The sequence below is a fragment of the Takifugu flavidus genome, chromosome 3, assembly GCF_003711565.1.
Source record: "Takifugu flavidus isolate HTHZ2018 chromosome 3, ASM371156v2, whole genome shotgun sequence".
Lineage (NCBI taxonomy): Eukaryota > Metazoa > Chordata > Actinopteri > Tetraodontiformes > Tetraodontidae > Takifugu > Takifugu flavidus.
Window position 1 is genome coordinate 17,453,911 of NC_079522.1, and position 20,614 is coordinate 17,474,524.

The following is a 20,614-nucleotide window of genomic DNA, read 5'->3' on the forward strand; positions in this document are numbered from 1 at the left end:
GAGGTGACCGACGGGCTGGCTGCTGGACCATGTCAGAGGTTTGTGTCTCTCTGCTTCTTGTATTTATTTGTTCTGCTGATCCACAATCTTTCTAACAGCCCCATTAAACAGAATAACAGCACAGATGCTGGTTACGCGTCACTACTGTAATGTAAAGTTGATTAATGAGTTGCAGCATATTGGAGGAAGATAATGATGTTTATCAGAGATGTCTAATTCAACCCTATTGATTACATTCCCCCCACTAAAACCGAAACAGTTTAATAATAGCACATGCCCGTAAGTATACTGGCCAATAATGACAGGCTGAATCTTCACGCTATGACTCGCTTCACGTCACCACAGCCTGCTGGTCCCTTTGTAACGAGTCAGTCCTGCCTCAGGTGGGTTTCGCTCGACGCCCTGGCGACGCTGTGACAATATGAGGTTGCTGATGTCAGCTGTTACCTTTATCTTTACGATGGGCGTGCCAGTATTTGCAAAATGTGTGTACGGAAGCTGCTGGAACAAACTGTTTCAAATTCCAGAAATACAGTGCGTCGGTAGGTAGTGCGACGGGAGTTTAAATTTTGTTCAAGACCAAACCATAAATGCATGATTTTTGATGTCACCCACTACAGGCATGGTAGGGGGGGAAATCTTTCTTGAATGAATAATATTGGGTAATTTCACCAACATTGTTCTTGAATAAAATGAAATGCACACAAAATATATCTGAATTTATTCCTCAGGCTTCCCTGATTATAAACACGGATGAAAATGTGATGAGGTTATAGCAAGTCTTCTTTCCTTTTTATTTGTCTTTTGCTTTAATGAATTTTAGCCTGAAGTGATCATTTTAGTTCACCAACATTCACCAATCCTGAGATCATGCTGTATAAAACAGGTCACATTGATATTTTTGGTTTCTCTATAGATTTATTATGTATTTAATAATGCTAATAAATAAACATTTTGCATGTCAAAAATGGAATGGAATTTTGTCCAATGCTTAATTTGAGGTCAAACATAAGCTAATGAAAGTGATGAAAGCTTATATTTATCAGTCTTAGGAAGACAAAAAATAAATCAGATAATTCAGTCAAGTGCAGGTATTTAAATAAGGAAAATATGTGTGAGCTTTATAAATATTATGATCATAAAAATTATGAAGAAATGGCAAGTCAAAGGCAAGTCAGGCCACAGCTAATGTCTAAAACAGTTAACAGCATGAAGTTGTTATGTAACAGAGTGCATAATTTTTATTCGTAAGTAACAGAAGCAGCCTTTATCTTGATATCTCTGTGCCTTTCTGTACAGACTGTTTCCATTATAAAGTTTTTAAAAAAAGACACAACAAAAACACATCTTACCTGCATCACTTTTCCCCAGAGCAGCTTTTATTCTCTTCTCTGCTACCCTCAGTAGAAACTCAAAATCCATGACTCTCACATGCACACCACAGACACGCACACCTGTGACCTCCAACACCTTTATACTGCCTGGCATTCACTAAAATACAACCTCAGATATGGTCACATCCACGCAGGGAGCGGGACAGCCAAGGCGATGATGTCATGCGGGCCTGTCAACAAGTAAAAGTTAACACAGACTAGAAGTCGGTTCAAGTGCGTGTGAGTGCGATAAAAAAGCCGATATGGTGAGAGGGCATGAGGACTTATGGTGATATGGCATTTAAATTTGTCCATCAGAGACTGTCATTCTCTTCAAACTGAGCTTCAGGCACATAAAAGACACATATGTTGTTCATTTATTACTCTTTAGACCTAAAGAGTTCTGTCTTTCTATCTGTGCAGATGAACAGCACCTTGCATAATCTATATGGAAACCCAACACATTAGATGTGCAAATGGACTTGCAAACATTCTGGTAGGATTCTGGATTCATCACAGAAACTCAGAATGAGGATTTTTATTTTGTTGCCAGGTTACAGATGATGTGTGGGAAGATCAAAAGCAAATATTTGACAGTGTTTGACACAGATCGGCCAGTGTTTGGAGCACGAGTGCCGTTTTTCCTCCAACTACACTCACTGGTGGTGATTAAAGGGATGTGTGCCTTTAAGAAAGAGTTAATACAAAAAAAAAACACATGAAGGTTTTCACAGAGTTTAAGCAGCAGTGAACTGTATACAAAAGAAGAGACTCAAAAGAAGTTATCCCGACACCTCTGCCCTGACCTGAATGCCTCACTGAAATCCTCCTCTCATCGTGTGGTATAATAGCACATTTGCAGCTGATGAAACCGCAGAAAACTAAAGACTGTAGAGGTGAGAACCCCACAGCTCCCAGCCCCAGTTAAGATCTTCATTTTTTGCAGTGTATAAGGCATAGGTGTCAAACTCTGGCCCGTGGGCCAAATTTGGCCCGCAATGTAATTATATTTGGCCCGCGAAGCCATACCAATTGACTATTAGAGCTGGCCCACCGGTATTATAGCTTAAAGCGCATGTGCTGCTAATACTACAAATACCAGAATGCTCTGCTGGTGTTTTGGTGTGAAAGTCCACACTCCACATCAGTTGGTGGTGGTAATGCAGCAATTTGTGGCTTGCCAACCACCAAGAGAGAGGAAATAGTCATAGCGACCTTATATGCTAATGCTAATTCTGGCACTACCCCTCTGAAAAATGATTAAAGGAAAGGCAGAAAATAGGACCTTTCTGAAGAGGTAGGAGGCAGAATATGTGTTTAGATGCGTAAAAGATGGACCTGTCTGTCTGGTATGTGGAGCCAATGTGCATTACAAGGAGAACAACACAGATGACACTATAAAGCACAGCACCAAGACAAGCACAAGCACCTGGAAATGACTTGAAAGTGCCATAAAAAGAGATGAAAAGGCATTACATTTACATTTACATTAACTTACAATGGAAAAAGATTGCTGTTGAAATTTAATTCAGAAGGCTGAAAATAAAAAGAGAAGAACTGAATGCCAGTGATGTGTTTTTTTCATTTGAATTTTCGATTTTGCATGTGTGCAATAATAAATTATATATTGTATAGTGTTAAGCTTTGCTTGTTCCATGTTCAGTTGTTGAACAAAACTAGTTTGGGTCCATATCAAAAGGTTCCGTGTTGTAGCTGGAGGAAGATTTTTTCAATAAATATCAATGTTGGCCCGTGACTTTGTCCCAGTTTTGAACTTTGGCCCACTGGGTATTTGAGTTTGACACCTCTGGTACAATGATTTAATTTAAGGCAAAACAATGTACTACACACCTAATTATTGTCCTCATGCGTCAGCAAGTGTGAAATATCCCTTTAAAAAGCTACAGTGAAATTCAACCATAGTAGGGACATAATCGAGATAGTATACATACATACATAATAGTACATAAAATAGCACATTACTGCACAGTAATCCAGTAGCAGTTTATGTTTAACACCTTTTATGCAGCTGCGTCAATCAGTGTCAGTTGTTGTCATGTGTGTTCTTGTGCTCCTTATCGTTCAGTCTGTGAAGGCTCCTCTAAGTGGAGCCTTTGATGCCCTGCTGTTTTCAAGTGCACTTGGAAAAAATAAGACTGCACTTACTCTCTCTTGACAGAAACCTGGAGCGAGGACTGTCCACACACACACACACACACACACACACACACACCTCATTCACCTTTACTTCTCAGTGCCTCATTTGGAAAATTACAGTTTTGAATCCAACAATTTTGCACCACTTACCGAACTTCAATACATTTGCCATTGAAACGAAACACATAATTATTTTATTCTCTCCTTACTCCAGTGTATATTTCAGCTTTGTTTGTTTGATTTGCAGAAACTTTAATTGGGAGGCAACAGGGTAAAGGAAGAGGAGAAGAGCTGTCTGGTCTCTTATCCAGTGGTCCTGGTATTGAGAACAGAATCTTTTAAAGTTGTGTCAGTCATGTGGCGTCACTGTTGTTGACAGTTAAAAGTCCTCAAAAAGAGCCGCCAGGTCCCGCCCCTTCACGAGTTTGAAGCGTGATTGGTGCAGAACCCCATTCCTGCCCTCTGATTGGTTGGAACGCTTTGTTGTAGTTTAGGGGAGCAGAAACGTTCCCAACTGTTAGTGGATGATTCTCGAAGCCTGGATGGACAATAGGAGGCTAGAGTTTTTAACTTTCCTCTCATGAGACAAGCCACTAACACTTACAATACAAAAGATTTCCTTTATTCTAAGGAAACATTTGAGTTTTGGCACAGAAACACTAATAGAACCATGAAAATGAGATCGAACTGGGTGTTATAATGCACAAATGGCCCCAATGGGAAGCAACCTTCTTCTTTATTCTGATTAATTTACTTCTCAAAAAGGCCCTCACTTTGCATGTAGAAAGAATATTTTGGTGGCAGCAAGTACAAGAACTAACACTGTCACGAGCTCAAAACAGGCAGTGTATGATAGTCCTGCACCAAAACCCTTCATGTGACCTTCGAGAACAGGGTCACTACAATGTCTGTCACTGTCAACTCATCACCTTTGTACCATGTAACAACACATGACCAATACTGTCAGTGACACACACACACACACACACACACACACACACATCTTCGCTGCAAACTGGTGGAAATATAGGAACCTAGAAACATTCACATGTTTTTAAGCTTCTGCATTAAACAAACATAAGTGCGTGGCCCACGTGTGTTTTATTTTTTTCATTCAGAGAGACAGATCGGAGTTGGCAGAAACCCTTCTGCTCTACTCCAACGTTTGAATAAAATATGAATTACAAAGCCTTACTGGTAAGTCTCCTGAGAAGCATAGAAGGCATGGGTGGATATGTGCATGTGTGCCTACGTGTATTCCCATGGACGGGGAAAATCTCTATATGGGTCACTCCACATGAGACCCAAGACACTGAGTAACTTTTTGAATTATTCTTTTTAATAACAAATGATTCTCGGGTTGGTTAATCTCACCCATTTTTGCTCTTTGACGGCTAAATTCAAACACACACTTTGCAAAATCGAAATGTTTCTCCCTCACGCCTTTGCAATCTTGAAGCTTTTACTTTGTCAAGTAAATTATAATCTATGCTCTGCAAAAAACGAGTCTTCCTCCAAAATAGCATAAATAACCTCAAATTGTGTTTTCCTACAATCAATTTTAAATATAAAAACACTAATGCACTGACTCACAAGTGCCATTTTCTCACATCCACCATCTACATCTGCACAATGCTCTGCATTCAAACTAAAATAGCAACCTTATACTTTGCACAACTATGCACTAAACAAAGTTGTGCCTCCAGCTTCTTAACAGATGCTGAGAAAGTAAACTTATGGCCACATCAGTCCACACTACTCCGCTTGCTCGCTACATCCACACAGAGATATCGACCTACTGGCTGACCTATTGGCTAGCCAATCATTTTTCACCTCCTCTACACAGCGCATGTACTGCACACACACTTACAGGCAATTATACAGGTGATTGATGCTCACCTCAGCTCATGGCTGTCAGCATTTTACACTTGTTTTGTACCCGTTAATGTCTTTGCTTATATCACAGGTGAACACATGTTCTCACACAAATCCAGCAAATGTGACTGGAAGCGAAAAAAGCAAACAGAAAACAGTTTTTACAGGAGACTCTTGAGATCCAAATGACATCGAAACACCAGATCGGGACAGTTTTCAAGCCTGTGGGGTTTGGAGACTTGCTTCCACCTTGAGATGAATGATGCATTGAGATGTTCCAATGAAATCCTTCACTGAGACAACATAACAAGGAGTGCAGAGCAGTCCAACATCACACCACAACATCTGTCCAATATTGTTTAGAAGTTCAGAATGTCTGTGCAGGAGCTGTTCCTGCATTCAAATATATTTTCTTTCCTTGGAGGTTCTCTTTGGATGAAAAAATATCCAAGGTACTTTCTCCCAGTTAAAAAGTCTTTATTGCGTTTTAGTCAGGGAGTCGTAAAGTCAGGGATGAAGATGTGAAGCCAAAACACATGTACATGTATTTTCAAAGGTTTATATGACCATGCTATAGAAATAAAGGATTTTTAACATACACAGGACCCCCCCCTCCCCCCATATGAAGGGCACACACTGTTCCGTACCTTTTGTATAGTTCTTAAGGTTGTTTAAAGTTATTAATGGTGTTAAAAGTCTTTTGTTGAATTTGTTGATTTTTTTTTTCAATTCATGATATTAAGTGCCTTCTTTATTCATTTCTGATTTATTTTCTTTCAGGTTAAAGTATCAAGTGGTATATTTTCTTTTTAGTCATTTTACTCCGTTAGTTATATTTAGAATTGTTTACTTTTGAGTGCTTTTAATTGTTGCGGTTGTTGTTGGTGTATTAAGATTTCATCTTTTGTAAAGACGCACTTGTAAATCTTGCTTAGGGAATGTTTGGCTAGTGGTGGCCCTGGGTTTAGATGCTGCAGGAACACAGGAACCCTGGGAGTTTAATTAATTAACTCTGCGATGCAGTGTCAATAAGCCAATGGTGTCAACAACCTTCTGTTGCAATGCCAATGTCAATCCCCGTCCTTGCTTAGACCTGGGGCTAAAATCTGTTGGCCAACAGAACAAAGTGATCAGTGGGATTGAAGCTTCAAGCTACAAGGCAACTTTGAGCGTGACTCGGTGGCTGAGCGTGTGTGGACAACATGACCACGGACATGGAAAAGTTACAACGGACACTGCGTGGCTCCTTTGAACTCGGTGCTGCCCGAGCTTCTCATTTTCACAGTAGATTTTGCAGTCAAACTGCATCCAAAACACACTCACACACAAACACACACACACTGTGCTGAGAACTACAGTCTAAATAAGGCCATGTGCTGTTTAATCATGCAGGTTACTGGAGCCTGAACGGGTCTGCGTGCTGCATTAGACTTGATTTTCTGCAACATCTCTGCCGTACACACACCGCGCACGCACTCACCCCTCACACGCACTGCCACGCCAGTCATGTTTTGTGCTCCTAAGTTATCACCCCCCTGCTCCCTCCCTCCCCCATCACCCGCCCCCCTTTCACTCCCTGCCTTCAGTGCGCTCACTTGCTGCACATCTGCGATTGCAGAGAAACAGCAGCCGAACAGCGCAGCCTCGGGACGCGCACATACTCCGGTGCGCACGTACAAACACGCAACAAAGTCTATGCCACTCGCACCGAAACGCACGAAAGGCCCGCACGCGCGCCACAAACTCACCAGTTGGGTTCTTGTTTTTCTTGAGGCTCCTGCCACAAAGACACTGCAGCATATGCGATCCTTTGCTGAAAATGTTGCTCCAAATAAACCGCATGGATTTGGCCGAGACGGGGAAGAAGGAGGAGGCGGTGGAGAAGGAGAAGGAGGAGGAGGTAGAGGAGGTGGGGGACGAGAGGCGCTCCGGATGCGGCAGACTAAAATTCACCCACCGCATGGGGGCTGGTCCGCCCCCCTGTTTGCATGCCAGCAGAGCCGGCCAGCTGTTGGGCTCAGTTCGGCAGTGCTTCGCGCCCCCAATCTGCACCATAGACAAGAGTATGAGCAGGTAGCCCGGCTCCTCGCCCGGATTCTCGCCCAATTCCTCCACAAGCCCCGAGAGCAACACCTGCACGTATTCCGCGTCGTCGTCGTCCCCGCGCGGCAAGAAAAGAGCAACCTCTGCGGCGCTTTTCTTCGTGATCTCCGCCTCCGGCTGCCCCAGCGGCCGGTGGTCCTCAGCGGCGGAGGGTCGGTCACTGCTGCTGGTACTGCCGCCCGGCCGCCGCGGCGTGAAAAGCCCCCTAGCGCTCCGTTTCAAATGGCGTCTTCTGCCGCGCGGCGGGGGGAGAGAAGCGGCAGCGGCGGACAAGCATGCGGCGGCGCTAGCGTGAAGTCGGCGGTACGCGGCAGCTGTCGGCTTCTGCACAAAAAACCATTGCATATTAGTGGGGATGGCAGGAGTCGGTGCGTCCGTCCGTCCGGGGAGGGGAGGGTTGCAGGTACCAGGCTGTCCGTCAGAAAGTCTGTGGCATCCCTGTAACAAGTACTGCAGCAGGGGTGTCTTACCAAACACACACACTCACACACACGGTCACACGCGCAGGAGATGCAGATTTCCTGTCCAACAGCAGCAGTACAGCTGCGCTGGTTCTACGATCGGCGAGAGCGCACGTTGGAGCAGGTGAATCAGTGCCGGGAATCTCTATCCCGGAGCCCAGATGAGTGTCTTTTCTCTTTAAAAAAGTCCGTATGAATTTTATTGAAGTCTTAATAATCCGTAAGCTCCAATGCGCAAAGATACTGCTGCTGATGCTGCTGTTGTCTATCTCCTCTTCCTCTCCTCCTCTTCCTCATCCTCTTCTTCACCTTGGGGATATAAAGAAGCTGTAGCCTCTGGCGTCCCCCAAACTATTGGCAGCAGCAACAGGGACCGGAGGAGACCAGGCCCAGCCCGTACTCCTCTCAGCGTCTTCTTCAGCAGCGCGAGAGACGAGCAACGGCCGGTGAGGCTCACTGAGGCGCTCCAACACTATCCCAGCAACAACCAAGTGGCAGTATTGAGGAAACGCACCTTTTCCGGTCATCACCTTCAAAATAATAACAAACGTTCGTAGGCAGAGTTTCAGACTGGGTAGGATGCAAATGACACATTTCAACACAGCTTATTTAACTAAAATGTTAAACTGTTATATGTTCATACGAAGTGTAATGCCCTCATATTCACGCAGAATATTACGTTGGTCCAGTGTAAATGTTTATACAAACTTAAAGTAAATCCATGAGAAATTAAATATTTTACCAGTCTACAAATTTGTTTGAGCAAATACACCAAACTCTAACAAAATCCTCACATACATGTAGAGGCTGCCGAATGACAAAATGACACACCAGGTTTGACATTTACAAGCCCATTCGTCTTTACATTCACTTCCAATGTCCCCAAATCGGTTCGTACCTGCAACCTTTGTCCTGAAAGAAATGGTCGCTTCCGGTTTGTTGTTGCCTGACATGTCTGCTCTCACGAGCCGCTTACATTTTGGCGGACACGTGGTTTTCCTCACACGGCGACTCGATTAACGTCCCATCACTGCGTAATGTTCTCCTCTTCATCCCTCCGTGTCCAAAGGACATTTTTCCAAACTTATCCAACTATCGGAGATTGATGATACAGCTGCCGGGGTATTCATCACTTTCTAATTTGCTGACTGATGTGTAGAAAGAATTAAGTGTTGCTCAAAAGTCCTGCGGGTTTGGCGCTGTCCATAGTGCTGAATAGCGTGCACGTGCGCGCTCCCGCGCTCGAGTATGTGTAGAACATTGGTGTCATAGTACAGTCTCAAGAAGGGAAATTTAAGGTTGTTATGGTTAAGAAAATAGAAAATGTTGGATTCTAAAATAATAATTTTTAAAAAAAGTCTGTAAGATGCCCTGCCAAATTAATAGTGCTTATAATAACCCTCAAGAGTTGTAATAGGGGCTATTTTGCATCCTCAAGTTCCAGTAATCGCGATTTTAAAACCCAGTCCACGTCCTGATTAAAACAAAGTAAATGCGACTTTTAAATAAATCGTGTATAACTATGATTTCGCTGCGAGATCTCCGAATAATGTTGCAGAGACGTTTGGCAAAATTTCTGCCACTGATTTTATTGTTGGTGTTATGTGAGATCTTAGATGACCAGTCCGTTATACGAAGTATAGCCATTATGTCGATTACCCTCATTACTCAATAGATAATTCATGCGTTTAAGAGACTGCAAAATACTACATTACATCTACCATTAATAATAATAAATCACGTGATTCTTTGAGAAATAATTACATCTTTTCTGATAGTAAGAGGATCCAAGTGACAGAGGCACAAATGACCACTTCAGGCCCAACTTCCAGCAGCAAACGTCACGAAGCTGCAGTGCAGGTTTGGAGAAAGTGCCACTATGCCAGGGATATACAGTGGCGCAGACTGAGGACCTCGCTCACATATATAAAGCTCAAGGCTTCAGAATGAACTGCTGTCATCAAAAAACGAAATAACTTTGTACACAGCTTCATTTCAACCTCATTTCCAGCGCTCCAATCCGCTGTCAGCAGCGTTTTTGCGGGTTTACAACCTCGAAACCCCGCATAGTATTCCACCAGAGCTCCAGAGTCAGGACAGCCCCGGCGTCTCAGCAAACAAAGTTTGCAATCTGCCAAGTACACTTTAGGCTCCCTGTAAGTGTACCTATCAGCGCATTTTATTAAGTATACATTAGAAGGGAAATGTATGGACCTGAGACTACTAGGTATGCCACAATGCTTCACCTCGCCAGCGGGAGCAGCGGGAAAATATGTACTCTAAATTTACAAGTCCGTGCCGGCTGAGACTAGAGGAAAAAAACATCTTTGCGACAGTCACGGGCTGTTTGCGGCAATGTTGACACGTTGGAAATGGGTGGGACGTATTGTCGCGTGGAGCGCCTTTCTTCTTGTCATTGGTTGTCATTTTATGGCGGACTTCTTGATTGTGCAAATCAAATGTCCATCAGATTGTTGGTACCGCCCATAAGAGAGGACAGTATTTGGCAGTGGTGTCAAGGGACCTACTAGAGATACGTAAGTTCTGAAAAGAAATTTCAAAATAAATTGTCTAACTTGTTCTTCCTGAATCTTAAGCGAATCTTAAAGTTTTATTTTTATCTTGTTCTCTTTATAGTTCTTGTTATAGTTTTATAGTTCTTTTCGTTGATACACACTCTTTTCCCCCATAGAAACGAAGACATCTATAAATCACAAAGGTATATAAAAACATAAAATACCCCGATAAACACTACCAACATATGTCAGATATATATTTTTTTATTAATCGTCATCAACAACATTAGTTCCCGTGACATCATTGTTTGACACAATGCAGGCTACGTGAGTGAAACCGAAGTCTATTATTATGATTCATGTGGTGAATAATTTTGCTTTTATTATTATTATTAATATTAGTATTAATAATTATTAATATTAGTATTAATAATTATTAATATTATTATTAATAATAACACGAATATAATTAATAGTTGTTTCTATATCAGCCGTTTCTTTTCCCTTTTTTGTATTTGTTTGTGTTAGGAACACAAATCTCGATAAAACGCACACAAAAATGCTTTAACTTTTAGACCGGAAGCAGTAGATTTCTAGTCTGCTGCTAGATGAGTCTGTTCACTTGACGCTTGGTTTACTTCTGCCTTCGTGGCTCATTGGACTCGTTTGCTAACATGTATTAGGATAGATCGTTAAAAAGACGCGAGGTGAAAATGTCGCCTGTGTTGGCAGCTTTATTAACTGTAATCCTGTTTAGTCCGGGGGCTCATGGAAAAACTATAACGGGATATTTTAGGAGCGAGTCGGCGAGACGCCAGAACGGCCAGTACATCACCAGATTCATGTACCAAGGTAATGTTAACGATGGCGATAAAGAAGAGGAGAGTGTGGTCGTGATGATGCACAGTGAAGTTGCCATGTGAAAACGTGTTTATTCAAATCATTCAATCACAAGATTCACGATTTGTGATTATACTAGTGATTAATCCAGTATTTCTGTACTCCCACTGCCTTGCCCTTCCCTTTCCTTCCTACAGACTTTATTCATCATCATAACATTTGTTTTACAAATGCCAGTTTTTTTAAACCAGTTTATTAATATACATACAATATGCACTCATCTCATTGCAGCATTTGTCAAAGAATGAATGAATGTTGCTGTTGTCAAGACAGCAGACCTTTTAAAATTGTAATTAAGATGTGACATTATTAAAACATGTCAGTTAGTAGTTTAAAATGCCGCACTGAAAGTACACATTGTGCATGTTGATCTTTGTCAGGGGGTAGTGGTGGTCTTTTGGTGTGCCAGCTCCAGAACCCATCTTTGGCCACAGAGAAGGAGTCCAGGTTGCTGCTGTACCAGAACCTGGAATCAGACCTGGACAATCTGAGCTGCACGGAAAAGCTTGCCAAAGCCCAGTTCGCCAGTAAGAACCCAGTGTGGATGCAGTATTGCCGTCAAAATATCAGTATTTTACTGTGTGTTTGGCCTCTTCTAACCCACTCATCACCCCCCCCCCCCCCCCCCCCCCCCCCCCGCAGTCTCTCTAAGTGCTGAAGAACACAACCAAACAATCCCTCATCAGTTTTCACCTACAGCCTGGAAGGTTGTCTATGCTGACAGGTACACGTGCCAGGTAAAGAGCTGTCGAGTTGGCTTTGTCTAAATGTTTGATCCTTGTGGATGTGAAAAAAGTAAATGAGCAAATCAGAAATTTCGTGTGTTCCCCAAAATTAAAGTTGATAAAGAAATGGCATGATATTTATTAGATTACTACATTGCAAATATATATATATGAATAGTTATGAACAGGCCCACCTTTTGTCTTTACCTAATGCATTAAAAGAGGGCCCAACAAATTGGTTCTCTGGATCTCTTATATCCTTTCGCCTGAAACTTGACACTTCCTGGAACTTCACATTTGCATATTTTAAAGTCTTCTGGTTGTAACAAGCCCAGACCCAACAATAAGCGTTGAATACAGATGGGTTCCGTGCTTCTCGTTAGCAGTTTCAGTGCTGACAGCTCTCATTAGTTGACAACTGCTGCATCACTCATTAATGCGTGCGTGCGTAAGATTAAAGTCATTGCTCTTCCGCACCGTTTCACCAAGTCTCACAAAAATTCACACAATTACATTTTAATCTCTCCCAATTCAACAAGCCCAGACAGAAAAACCTGAAATGTCTGGTTATTATTGTATTTTTTATTATATTATTTTCATATGTATACTTTATTTAGTGTCGAATTTCAAACAAATAGCAAATGTTTGAGTGAAGCTCTGACGGGTTTGTCTGCGCTTGTATTGCGAAGGGGGAGCTGTGGCCAATTATGCTTACGGCCCCCTAATGCATAGCAGCAGCCCTGTTCTCCATCTTCTTTATAAAATCACTCTTTACCAAATAAAAAATACGCTTTTAAGCGAATAAAGTTGTTGGGCTACAGAATAGAGTACTACTAATACAGCACTGCTAATACTTCTTCAGTCAAATTCTTTAACCAATCTGACGTTACATTGTTTTTGATGTGTTGTTTATTCCTTAAATGTTAAAAAAATGTGATTCTAAAAGTTTTTTTACTCTTTCTGTCTGTCCAGCAGAGTGCAGTGATTCCATCACATGCCGACCTAACTTTTACTGTCTTGCTATTTAATGCCGACTCGGCCGGAAATCCTCTGGAGCACTTCAGCGCCGAGGAAGCGGGTCAGTCCAAAAATAACCCTCGATTTCATCCACTGTCAGATAGGGGGCCACTCACTAATTTTGCAGCGCTGTCTGCATCCACCGCGTTAAATATTTAAGTGATCAAAAATGTCTTCCGCTGTTGTTTTCTCAGGTCTCCAAACATTCTACTTCCTGCTGCTGCTGGCCTACTTCATTGCCTGCTGTATCTACGTGCAGCCTCTGTACCAGGCCCTGAGGAAAGGAGGACCCATGCACATGGTCCTCAGAGTACTCACCATGGCACTGGCGCTGCAGGGCTGCTCGGCTCTGTGCAACTACATTCACCTGGCCAGGTAGATTCCTGGAAAAAAAATCTAGTATTAAGGAAAATAATCTACTGTCTGTGTGAGGAGACTTCAGTTATAGTCAGAAACTGTAACTGGCATAAACTTAAAAAAAAAAGGTCCACATCATCGCTGTTATCCATTAACATCTGTGAAGGTTCTCAATCATCCTGGTCTATCTCTGGTAGTTGAACTATATGAATTACCATCCATTAATGTTATAGCAAACCAGGAAGTACAGTAACGACAGCTCATCCATACCATCATCTTTCTGGTCAGTGAAGAGTTTTCAAGTTTTCTGGCAGGATTTATTTCATCCCAACTAAAATACTGAGTTAGATTACTAATCTTTACACATCATTGTGATGAAATGACCTAAAACCTAAAAACATATGCTGTTGTGCTTGCTGAGACCTCTCTTGTGCTCTGCAGGTATTCCAGAGATGGCGTGGGTATCCCTGTGATGGGCAGCCTCGCAGAATGTATGTTCATCTGTCCTTTAAGCCTGTCTTTATCATTTATCTGAAGCTACATGTAGTCAGAAGAGGTTTGGGTAAGAAATAATTGTTGGTTCCTCCTGTCTCTGGTGCAGTCTGGGATATGGTATCCCAGGTGTCCATGCTGTATATGATCCTGAGCCTGTGCATGGGCTGGACTCTGAGCCGCAATAGGAAGTCCCAAACCAGGCCGCTGCAGTGGGAGCAGACTCCAGCCTCCACGGCCGTTGCTGTGAGCGGCGTCATCACTCAGGTATGCTGGATCACTTAAAAAATGACAGAAGAGGTTGGTTTTTAATAAAAATGTAATCCACAAACAAGGTAACTTTCTAAACTCAATAAATGTTTAGTGACCGAAGATAATCAGACCTTTTATGTTTGACATGTTTAGATAATGAATGTGGCCAGAAATTTGGATTCTGTATTGAAAATGAATGATTGAAAAAAAACATGTTCACATTTCCTCCACTGATATTTGTTTAGAAATGTTCTAATACCTCCAAATTCCTTATTTTACTTTAATTACTTTTATAAAAAAAGACAGCCAAACACACAAAAACTAGAAACACTACCGGTCTTTTTTCTTTCTTTTTTTTAAATGCACAAACAGCATGTAGATATATATATGATATCTGCCTGCTGTGGTTTTCAGGGTGTGCTACTGCTATGGGAGCAATATTCCGAGTCGGAGAGTGAGCATCACAGCTACCACTCACAGCAGAGTCTGGCTGGACTCCTCCTCATGGCGCTCAGAGTCCTGCTGGCCCTCCTGCTGGCCTCTGTCCTGTACCAGATCATCTCCACTGAAAGGAGCACTCTGAAGAGGGACTTCTACCTCTGCTTCACCAAAGTAAGCTGCACCCTGCACCAGCACGCTCCACACTACTGCTCCCCCGCCCCCCTGTTGCTGGCGAAGTGCTCATGTGTGCAATCTTCATTGTGTCTTGTCCAGGGATGCTTCCTGTGGTTTCTCTGTCACCCCATCCTTTTCCTTACATCAGTCATCTTCAACCAGCACCAGAGGGAAAAGGTTCGAACATGCACACCCACCAGTTCCTTGTCTGGGATGGTAGAGTTTGTTGAGTTTGGTCCCCTGATGGCTCTAATAATTTCTCTCCCCATAGGTTGTGACTATCGGTGTGATCCTCTGCCAGTCGATCTCCATGGTGATCCTCTACCAGCTCTTCCTCTCTCGTTCTCTCTACTGGGAGGTCTCTGCTCTCTCCTCTGTGTCTTTGCCACTCACCATGTCCAGAAGCAACCACAGGGGGCGCTATTGACGCTAACACACTTTGGTCAATCGTGCCTCAGTGTTACACGTAGCCACATTGGTGGCAGAGAGACCTGGTAAACAGGAAGACGTACTGAAACGCAGCACATGCTGTTTCCTGGAAGAATCATGAAGATAAAGAAAAAGAAGGTGGTCACATGACTAAAAGATGGACAAGTGTGATACAAGTGTGACAAGGACAGCAGTTGTGTAGTTACAAATGCAGCAGCTGAGGTAAATGTTAAATGGTACATCAAAAGGAGTGAAAACTCAATGACTTTACTGTGAGGATGCTACACCACTGATAGGTAGTTCTCCAGGGATGTTATGTAGGCAGAAAGGTCACTTCTGCTAAAATATATCCAGTTTCCACGGAGGAATTCTCAAAGTAGATAAACTGAATCTAAATAAACAAATTAGACAAAAATGAAATCTCTTTGCTCCTGTAGTAAAAATCTGTTCAACTATGTGTGCCGCTGTTGGTCTTCCAGTCACTTGTGCAGATCTGGGCTGTAGGGGTAGCACAGTCACTTCCACTAGGAATCCCAAGACTTTACCAGGTGGTACTTAGAAACAGCCCCGATCTATTTGTCAATTCCCAGATCCTTTCCTTCCTCACTCATTAATTTGGTCCTGAGATACATGAACTCCTCTACCTCGGGCAGTCCTCTCTGACCTGGAGGGATAATCCAACCTTTTCTGAATGAGGTTCATTGCTTCTGATTTACAAACGTTGATCTTATTCACACTCTTTTGCCAGCTGAAGGTCAGTGATACAATATAGGTGTAGGGGATGGCCCTTGGTAAGGAGCCATCTACCCCCATAGTCCTGGAGTGACCTCTGCCCCTACATGTAGGCCTTTTCATAAGCCTTTTCCTGATCTACAAAACCGGATGAGCAAACTCCTTTTTGCTTCTAACGAGATAATTAATTAATGATAGTCCGTTATTGATAAACCTGATGCCTTTTCCTGTGTCATACTGCCGCCTAGTGACTCAACACTGTAAAAATGTCTATATTCTTAGTTAAGTTTCACTTTCGTTTTTTTAAACGGCAAACGAGCACCTAGCTCCTGCTATACTTTAATCTTGTGTTATGTATGCTGTGAAATAACTGTTCTGTTCCTAGGCCATCAAGGAGTATTTCCGTTAGTTTTTTGTTTTTTTTAATATATTAACATTTGAAAACGTATCAAATTGACAAAATTATTGTTTTTGCATTGATCGTGGTACGGACCTAAAACACATTTGGAAAAAGAATGGTATGTCGTCTATGAAAAATTTTATCGTGAAAGGACAAAAACGTCACGAACAGGATTCGAACCTGTGCGGGGAAACCCCATTGGATTTCGAGTCCAACGCCTTAACCTCTCGGCCACCGTGACTACGTTTTCCCGCCAGTAAGTGGCTCTTAAATAATTCTACCAAGGGGTATGTATTCGTTCTTTTTTGGATCAATGTCTGTTAAACTAAAACATTAAACTAAAACATTTCGATTCGAGTCATAAACAATACAAAAACAGATTCTAACGCAACTCTGCCGAGCGAAAAGGCGAAAACACTTTACAGATACGTCACACAGACGCAACGTTCCAATTGGCCTATCACAACAAAACCCACCTTTTCAGGAAACACTAATAATAGCTGTGTGGCTATCTAAGACGCAGTAAAAATGATCAACTGGAAGGTAAAATGTGCAGCTTTATTGAATCGATGTTGTCAGTTCAGTACGTTTTAATGATTGTATTATTATTATTATTATTGTATTGGGTTGTGTATGGTAAACGTATAACGTTGATTTAGCTCAAACTTTGCCAAACAGCTAACTCCACATGAAACTGAAGGTTACACTACAGTTGTAAAACACACACAAATGTGTCTACAGCCAAGCTAGAATAGCACTGTTTCTGTCTTGGTATGAAAATATGAAGAAATATGTTATTACTGATTATTTTAATGCATGTCTACGTGTAGCTGGAAATGCATGGGTTGCAGCTGTTTGACTATTTATCATTCCGTCTTGTCGTCTCCACTATAAACAGCTGGTGAAGGCGAAGCAGCCAAGAATAGTCTAGTCAAATTTATTAGAACAGTATTTTGAAATAGTAAGTGCTTCGTGATAGGCAAATAATTATTGTTTCTGTATTTAAATTGGATGTTAATGACTTTTACATGCACTACTAAAGGTCTTCATAAAATGTTTCATTCAATTGCAATAAAAATTCTGTTTTGGTTACCATGGATGTTAAAAATAATGTAATGCCACTTCATTGCGTCTTATTCCTCTTTTTTACAGGTTTTGGACAATGTCCCTGTCCTCCTCTACATCTTGGCCTTAAAGACGCTCCTGCTGTGTTTAGCATTTGCTGGGGTCAAGATCTACCAGAACAAGAAAGAAGAGGAGGCCCTAAAAAAGAAGCAACAAGAAAAGAGAAGACTTGCCCAGCAGACACAAGAGCTCCTTGACAACCTGAAGCAAGATTGAGAGCTGATGCTTTCACATGGAACGGTACTGAAGCATTAATTTCAAAATGAAAATGTATGATGAATTGTAAGATCAGATTGTAAGACCCATGTTTATATTGTTTTTTTCTCCAGAGGAAACAGAAAATAAGCGATGAGCCACCATGACAGTCAGACTACAGGCAGTCCTTTTGAGGGACCGGCTAAAAATAATTTTGTATACCGTCAGAAATCATGAGTTTTCCTGAGACTATTTGTCTCCATGGAGATACAATGGCATACAGTTTGTATGTTCCACCTCTGAACTTTCTACTTGGTGTCATTCATTCATTGTTCAGTCACTCATTAGGCTGACGTATGTTTTTTAATCTTATGTATTTATTAGTAAATAAAGGAATTTGTTTCACATGTTCCTTCTTCTGCATTCATTATATAATGGGAGAGAGTTCACATTAAATGTGTCCTATGTCCCTTCAAGGTCCATTCCCTACTTTTGGACTGTTAAAATGAGTTTCTGTATCTGGTTGTTAAAGGGCAGTTGTACTGTTCTAAAACAGAACAGTTAAATTTAAGATAACCATGTTTAATGTTGTGTATATTAAAATATCACCCAACACTTTATCTTCGTTAAAAATTCAAAATGTGTGTTTTATGCATTTTATTACCTACACCAAAAAGTAAAAGATCAAGTACAGAGATGTTTTTGATCTGCTGCAGGGCATGGCACAATAATTTATAAATGAGTTATTATCTTATATTATTTCTATATATTTTATTATTAATCTTTTTTAAAATCATAAGATATTTTGACGTCATTTTAGAAAAAGTGTTTTATTTTCTCGTCGTGAGCAACATAAGGAAGGTTCCACCGAGATTTGAACTCGGATCGCTGGATTCAGAGTCCAGAGTGCTAACCATTACACCATGGAACCTTGTACGTGCGTCCATGTGTCCCATAGTCATAGATTGTTAACTATACTATGTTTATAATCGTTAAACGTTCTTTTTTGTTTCAGGCTCTTTTTGAGTAGGTGTCTCTGCGGACCGACAGGCAGCAGTTTCACGCTCTTTAAAATCCGTGTTTGCTTACTGCCACCTTCCGGTCATCTTTCGCAATTATTCATCCATATTCTTTTTGGTCGTCCAGTGAGTAGAGGTCAAAAATGTCAAGATTTCTTTCCTCCCACCTAAACTCTCTACATACCTCAAAATGTTTTTCTCATCACCATTCCCAGTTTCCTCATCAATTTCCTTCCTTCACTATATTGCCTGCATACTACGCATACCACACATGTTCTGTTGGTTCCGGTTCGTGACGATACTCACATAATCCAGTTGGATGTGCTCTTTTTAAGCTTTTCTGTGTGGAGTTTGCATGTTTATCCTGTGCCTGGGTTCTCTTCAGGTTGACGGCTAAGCTCCTACCCTCCAAATACATTAATTTGAGGGAATGTCACCTGGGATTTTGTAATGCTGCACTGAATCTTGTTTATCATTATGTTGCTTAAAGAGATATACAAGAAAAAAAACTACCGTATATGAATCAACATTATGGGTGTTTTCATAAATGTGCAAGTCGCCCATGATGCTGTCTGCAGGGATGCATACTCATACAATCATGAAAGCTGACAACAAGACTGACTTGCTTTTTTTTTCTTTAATAAAAAAACTTTATTTAATTAGCTGCTGTGCTGTTTACAGTAATGCTTGTCTGTGCTATTTTAACAGGTATAATCATCCAGTAGATACAGTTGTGATGATGGCCAAATGAGGTAAGCTCAAGTTCTTTGATATGTCTAAGCTGAGTGACATTATGTATTGCTGACAGCTCAGACGGGCAGGAAAGTGTTGTCGTTTTTTTCTTTAATCAGTTCTCAATCTCTCCTCCCCTTTTCTTTCACCTCCTCCCCTCTGCTCCCCCGTTGTCCCTCAAAGATCGGCCTCCTCTCACTCTGCAGAATGGAGGAGAAGAGCAAGGAGCCTCAGCGATTCTCTGTCAGGGTCTTCACGCTGCAGGAGGAGCAGTGCAAAAAGGAGGTGACAATGGAATTGTTTTGCATGCCTGAGAACGGTCAGAAGTAAAATGTCAGCTACTTTGAAGTAGCTGAATGTTTGCATGGTGATAGTTCTGTTATAAATCTTTAAGCCTAGTTCTTGTTTGTCTGAAAGAGCAGAATTCTGAGAAATTTCAGATTTATTTGGGGACTGTTTTGAAGGTGACATAACAATCCTCCTCAGCGGGTTTCAGTGAAACTAAAAACCATAATGGATCCCTGTGTATGTCCACAATTTATGTTGTTGTTGCTGTCGTTATGCTAAAGCACCATATGTCTGCACAAGGATTGAATGAGTGTGTTCTGTGTAATAAGTTTGTGTCATTTTGTGAAGGAGTTGCACATCCCAGAGGAGGTGAGAAGGGTGACAGCAGAGAAAGAGGTAAATCTGTACCTCACCACACAAAAAGGGGCTCAGCAGCTAAAACTGCAAGACGGTGAGCAGAGACATCTGATCTCATAGCATCCCCTTTAGGATCAGGTTTAAAATCATTATGAAGCATGTTTCATAATTATTTTTATTTCATTGTGTGCATTGCAGGAACTCTAATTAATTCATTAATCTAATCTTTTATGTAATTTCTTTTCAGTTATGTGGGGGTAAATTAATGTCATCTAGAAAAATAGAAGCCTTGTTTGCTGTCCAACTTTTGTTTGTCCAATTTATTTTCAGGCAACAGAACAGTTGTCCTCCAGCTCACTATTACCGCAGAGACGGGCCTCTGCCAGGTTGGAGGACAGTCTTTCCTGGTCACCGTTGGACACCTGAATTTTCTGTTGCGGTTCAAAAGTCCAGCAGGTTTGTGTCTTTTAGCAAAGCTAACTGCCTGGTTTGGT

At 41.6% G+C, this 20,614-nt stretch overlaps 3 protein-coding genes, 2 long non-coding RNA genes and 2 other non-coding genes across 10 annotated transcripts in view; 4 read left to right on the top strand and 3 right to left on the bottom strand.

The window, feature by feature from the left end:
• The window catches only part of LOC130522733 (fibroblast growth factor 14-like), a 41,023-nt gene extending 32,590 nt beyond the window's left edge, over positions 1 to 8,433 (bottom strand). Inside the window, exon 1 of one of the 2 annotated variants that reach the window (XR_008949689.1) lies at positions 7,154 to 8,433. Coding sequence is in view for 1 of the 2 variants with exons in the window: in XM_057027415.1 (XP_056883395.1) it covers positions 7,154 to 7,853 (700 nt within the window). In the remaining variant the exon portion in view is untranslated. The remainder of the gene's footprint in view (positions 1 to 7,153) is intronic. The other variant, XM_057027415.1, reaches the window with a different exon arrangement.
• LOC130522734 (uncharacterized) lies at positions 8,028 to 8,703 on the top strand. Its single transcript, XR_008949690.1, has 2 exons — positions 8,028 to 8,155; positions 8,294 to 8,703. It is a non-coding gene; the product is annotated as an uncharacterized LOC130522734 (long non-coding RNA).
• Positions 8,704 to 11,093: 2,390 nt separating this feature from the next.
• On the top strand, positions 11,094 to 15,692 carry gpr180 (G protein-coupled receptor 180). Of its 2 annotated transcripts, none has more exons than XM_057027421.1 (10): positions 11,094 to 11,337; positions 11,766 to 11,912; positions 12,028 to 12,122; positions 13,086 to 13,188; positions 13,322 to 13,502; positions 13,926 to 13,975; positions 14,086 to 14,243; positions 14,643 to 14,840; positions 14,943 to 15,020; positions 15,115 to 15,692. In XM_057027421.1, the coding sequence occupies exons 1-10, from the start codon at positions 11,199 to 11,201 to the stop codon at positions 15,268 to 15,270; spliced, it is 1,305 nt and encodes a 434-aa protein (XP_056883401.1). In that variant the 5' UTR covers positions 11,094 to 11,198; the 3' UTR covers positions 15,271 to 15,692. The 2 variants fall into 2 exon arrangements, with proteins under 2 accessions (XP_056883401.1, XP_056883400.1); XM_057027420.1 differs by having other exon boundaries at positions 11,095 to 11,337; positions 13,083 to 13,188.
• An 871-nt stretch (positions 15,693 to 16,563) lies between these two features.
• trnas-cga (transfer RNA serine (anticodon CGA)) lies at positions 16,564 to 16,645 on the bottom strand. Its single transcript has one exon. It is a non-coding gene; the product is annotated as a tRNA-Ser (tRNA).
• A 278-nt stretch (positions 16,646 to 16,923) lies between these two features.
• LOC130522741 (uncharacterized) lies at positions 16,924 to 18,131 on the top strand. The gene is made up of 3 exons (XR_008949692.1): positions 16,924 to 16,947; positions 17,557 to 17,769; positions 17,859 to 18,131. It is a non-coding gene; the product is annotated as an uncharacterized LOC130522741 (long non-coding RNA).
• Positions 18,132 to 18,583: 452 nt separating this feature from the next.
• trnaq-cug (transfer RNA glutamine (anticodon CUG)) lies at positions 18,584 to 18,655 on the bottom strand. The gene has a single exon. It is a non-coding gene; the product is annotated as a tRNA-Gln (tRNA).
• A 77-nt stretch (positions 18,656 to 18,732) lies between these two features.
• LOC130522738 (histone-arginine methyltransferase CARM1-like) overlaps positions 18,733 to 20,614 on the top strand; it is a 7,101-nt gene continuing 5,219 nt past the window's right edge. Inside the window, exons 1-5 of one of the 2 annotated variants that reach the window (XM_057027418.1) lie at positions 18,733 to 18,869; positions 19,452 to 19,495; positions 19,659 to 19,760; positions 20,112 to 20,214; positions 20,451 to 20,576. In XM_057027418.1, coding sequence (XP_056883398.1) covers positions 19,683 to 19,760; positions 20,112 to 20,214; positions 20,451 to 20,576 — 307 coding nt within the window. In that variant the 5' untranslated portion in view covers positions 18,733 to 18,869; positions 19,452 to 19,495; positions 19,659 to 19,682. The remainder of the gene's footprint in view (positions 18,870 to 19,451; positions 19,496 to 19,658; positions 19,761 to 20,111; positions 20,215 to 20,450; positions 20,577 to 20,614) is intronic. The other variant, XM_057027419.1, reaches the window with a different exon arrangement.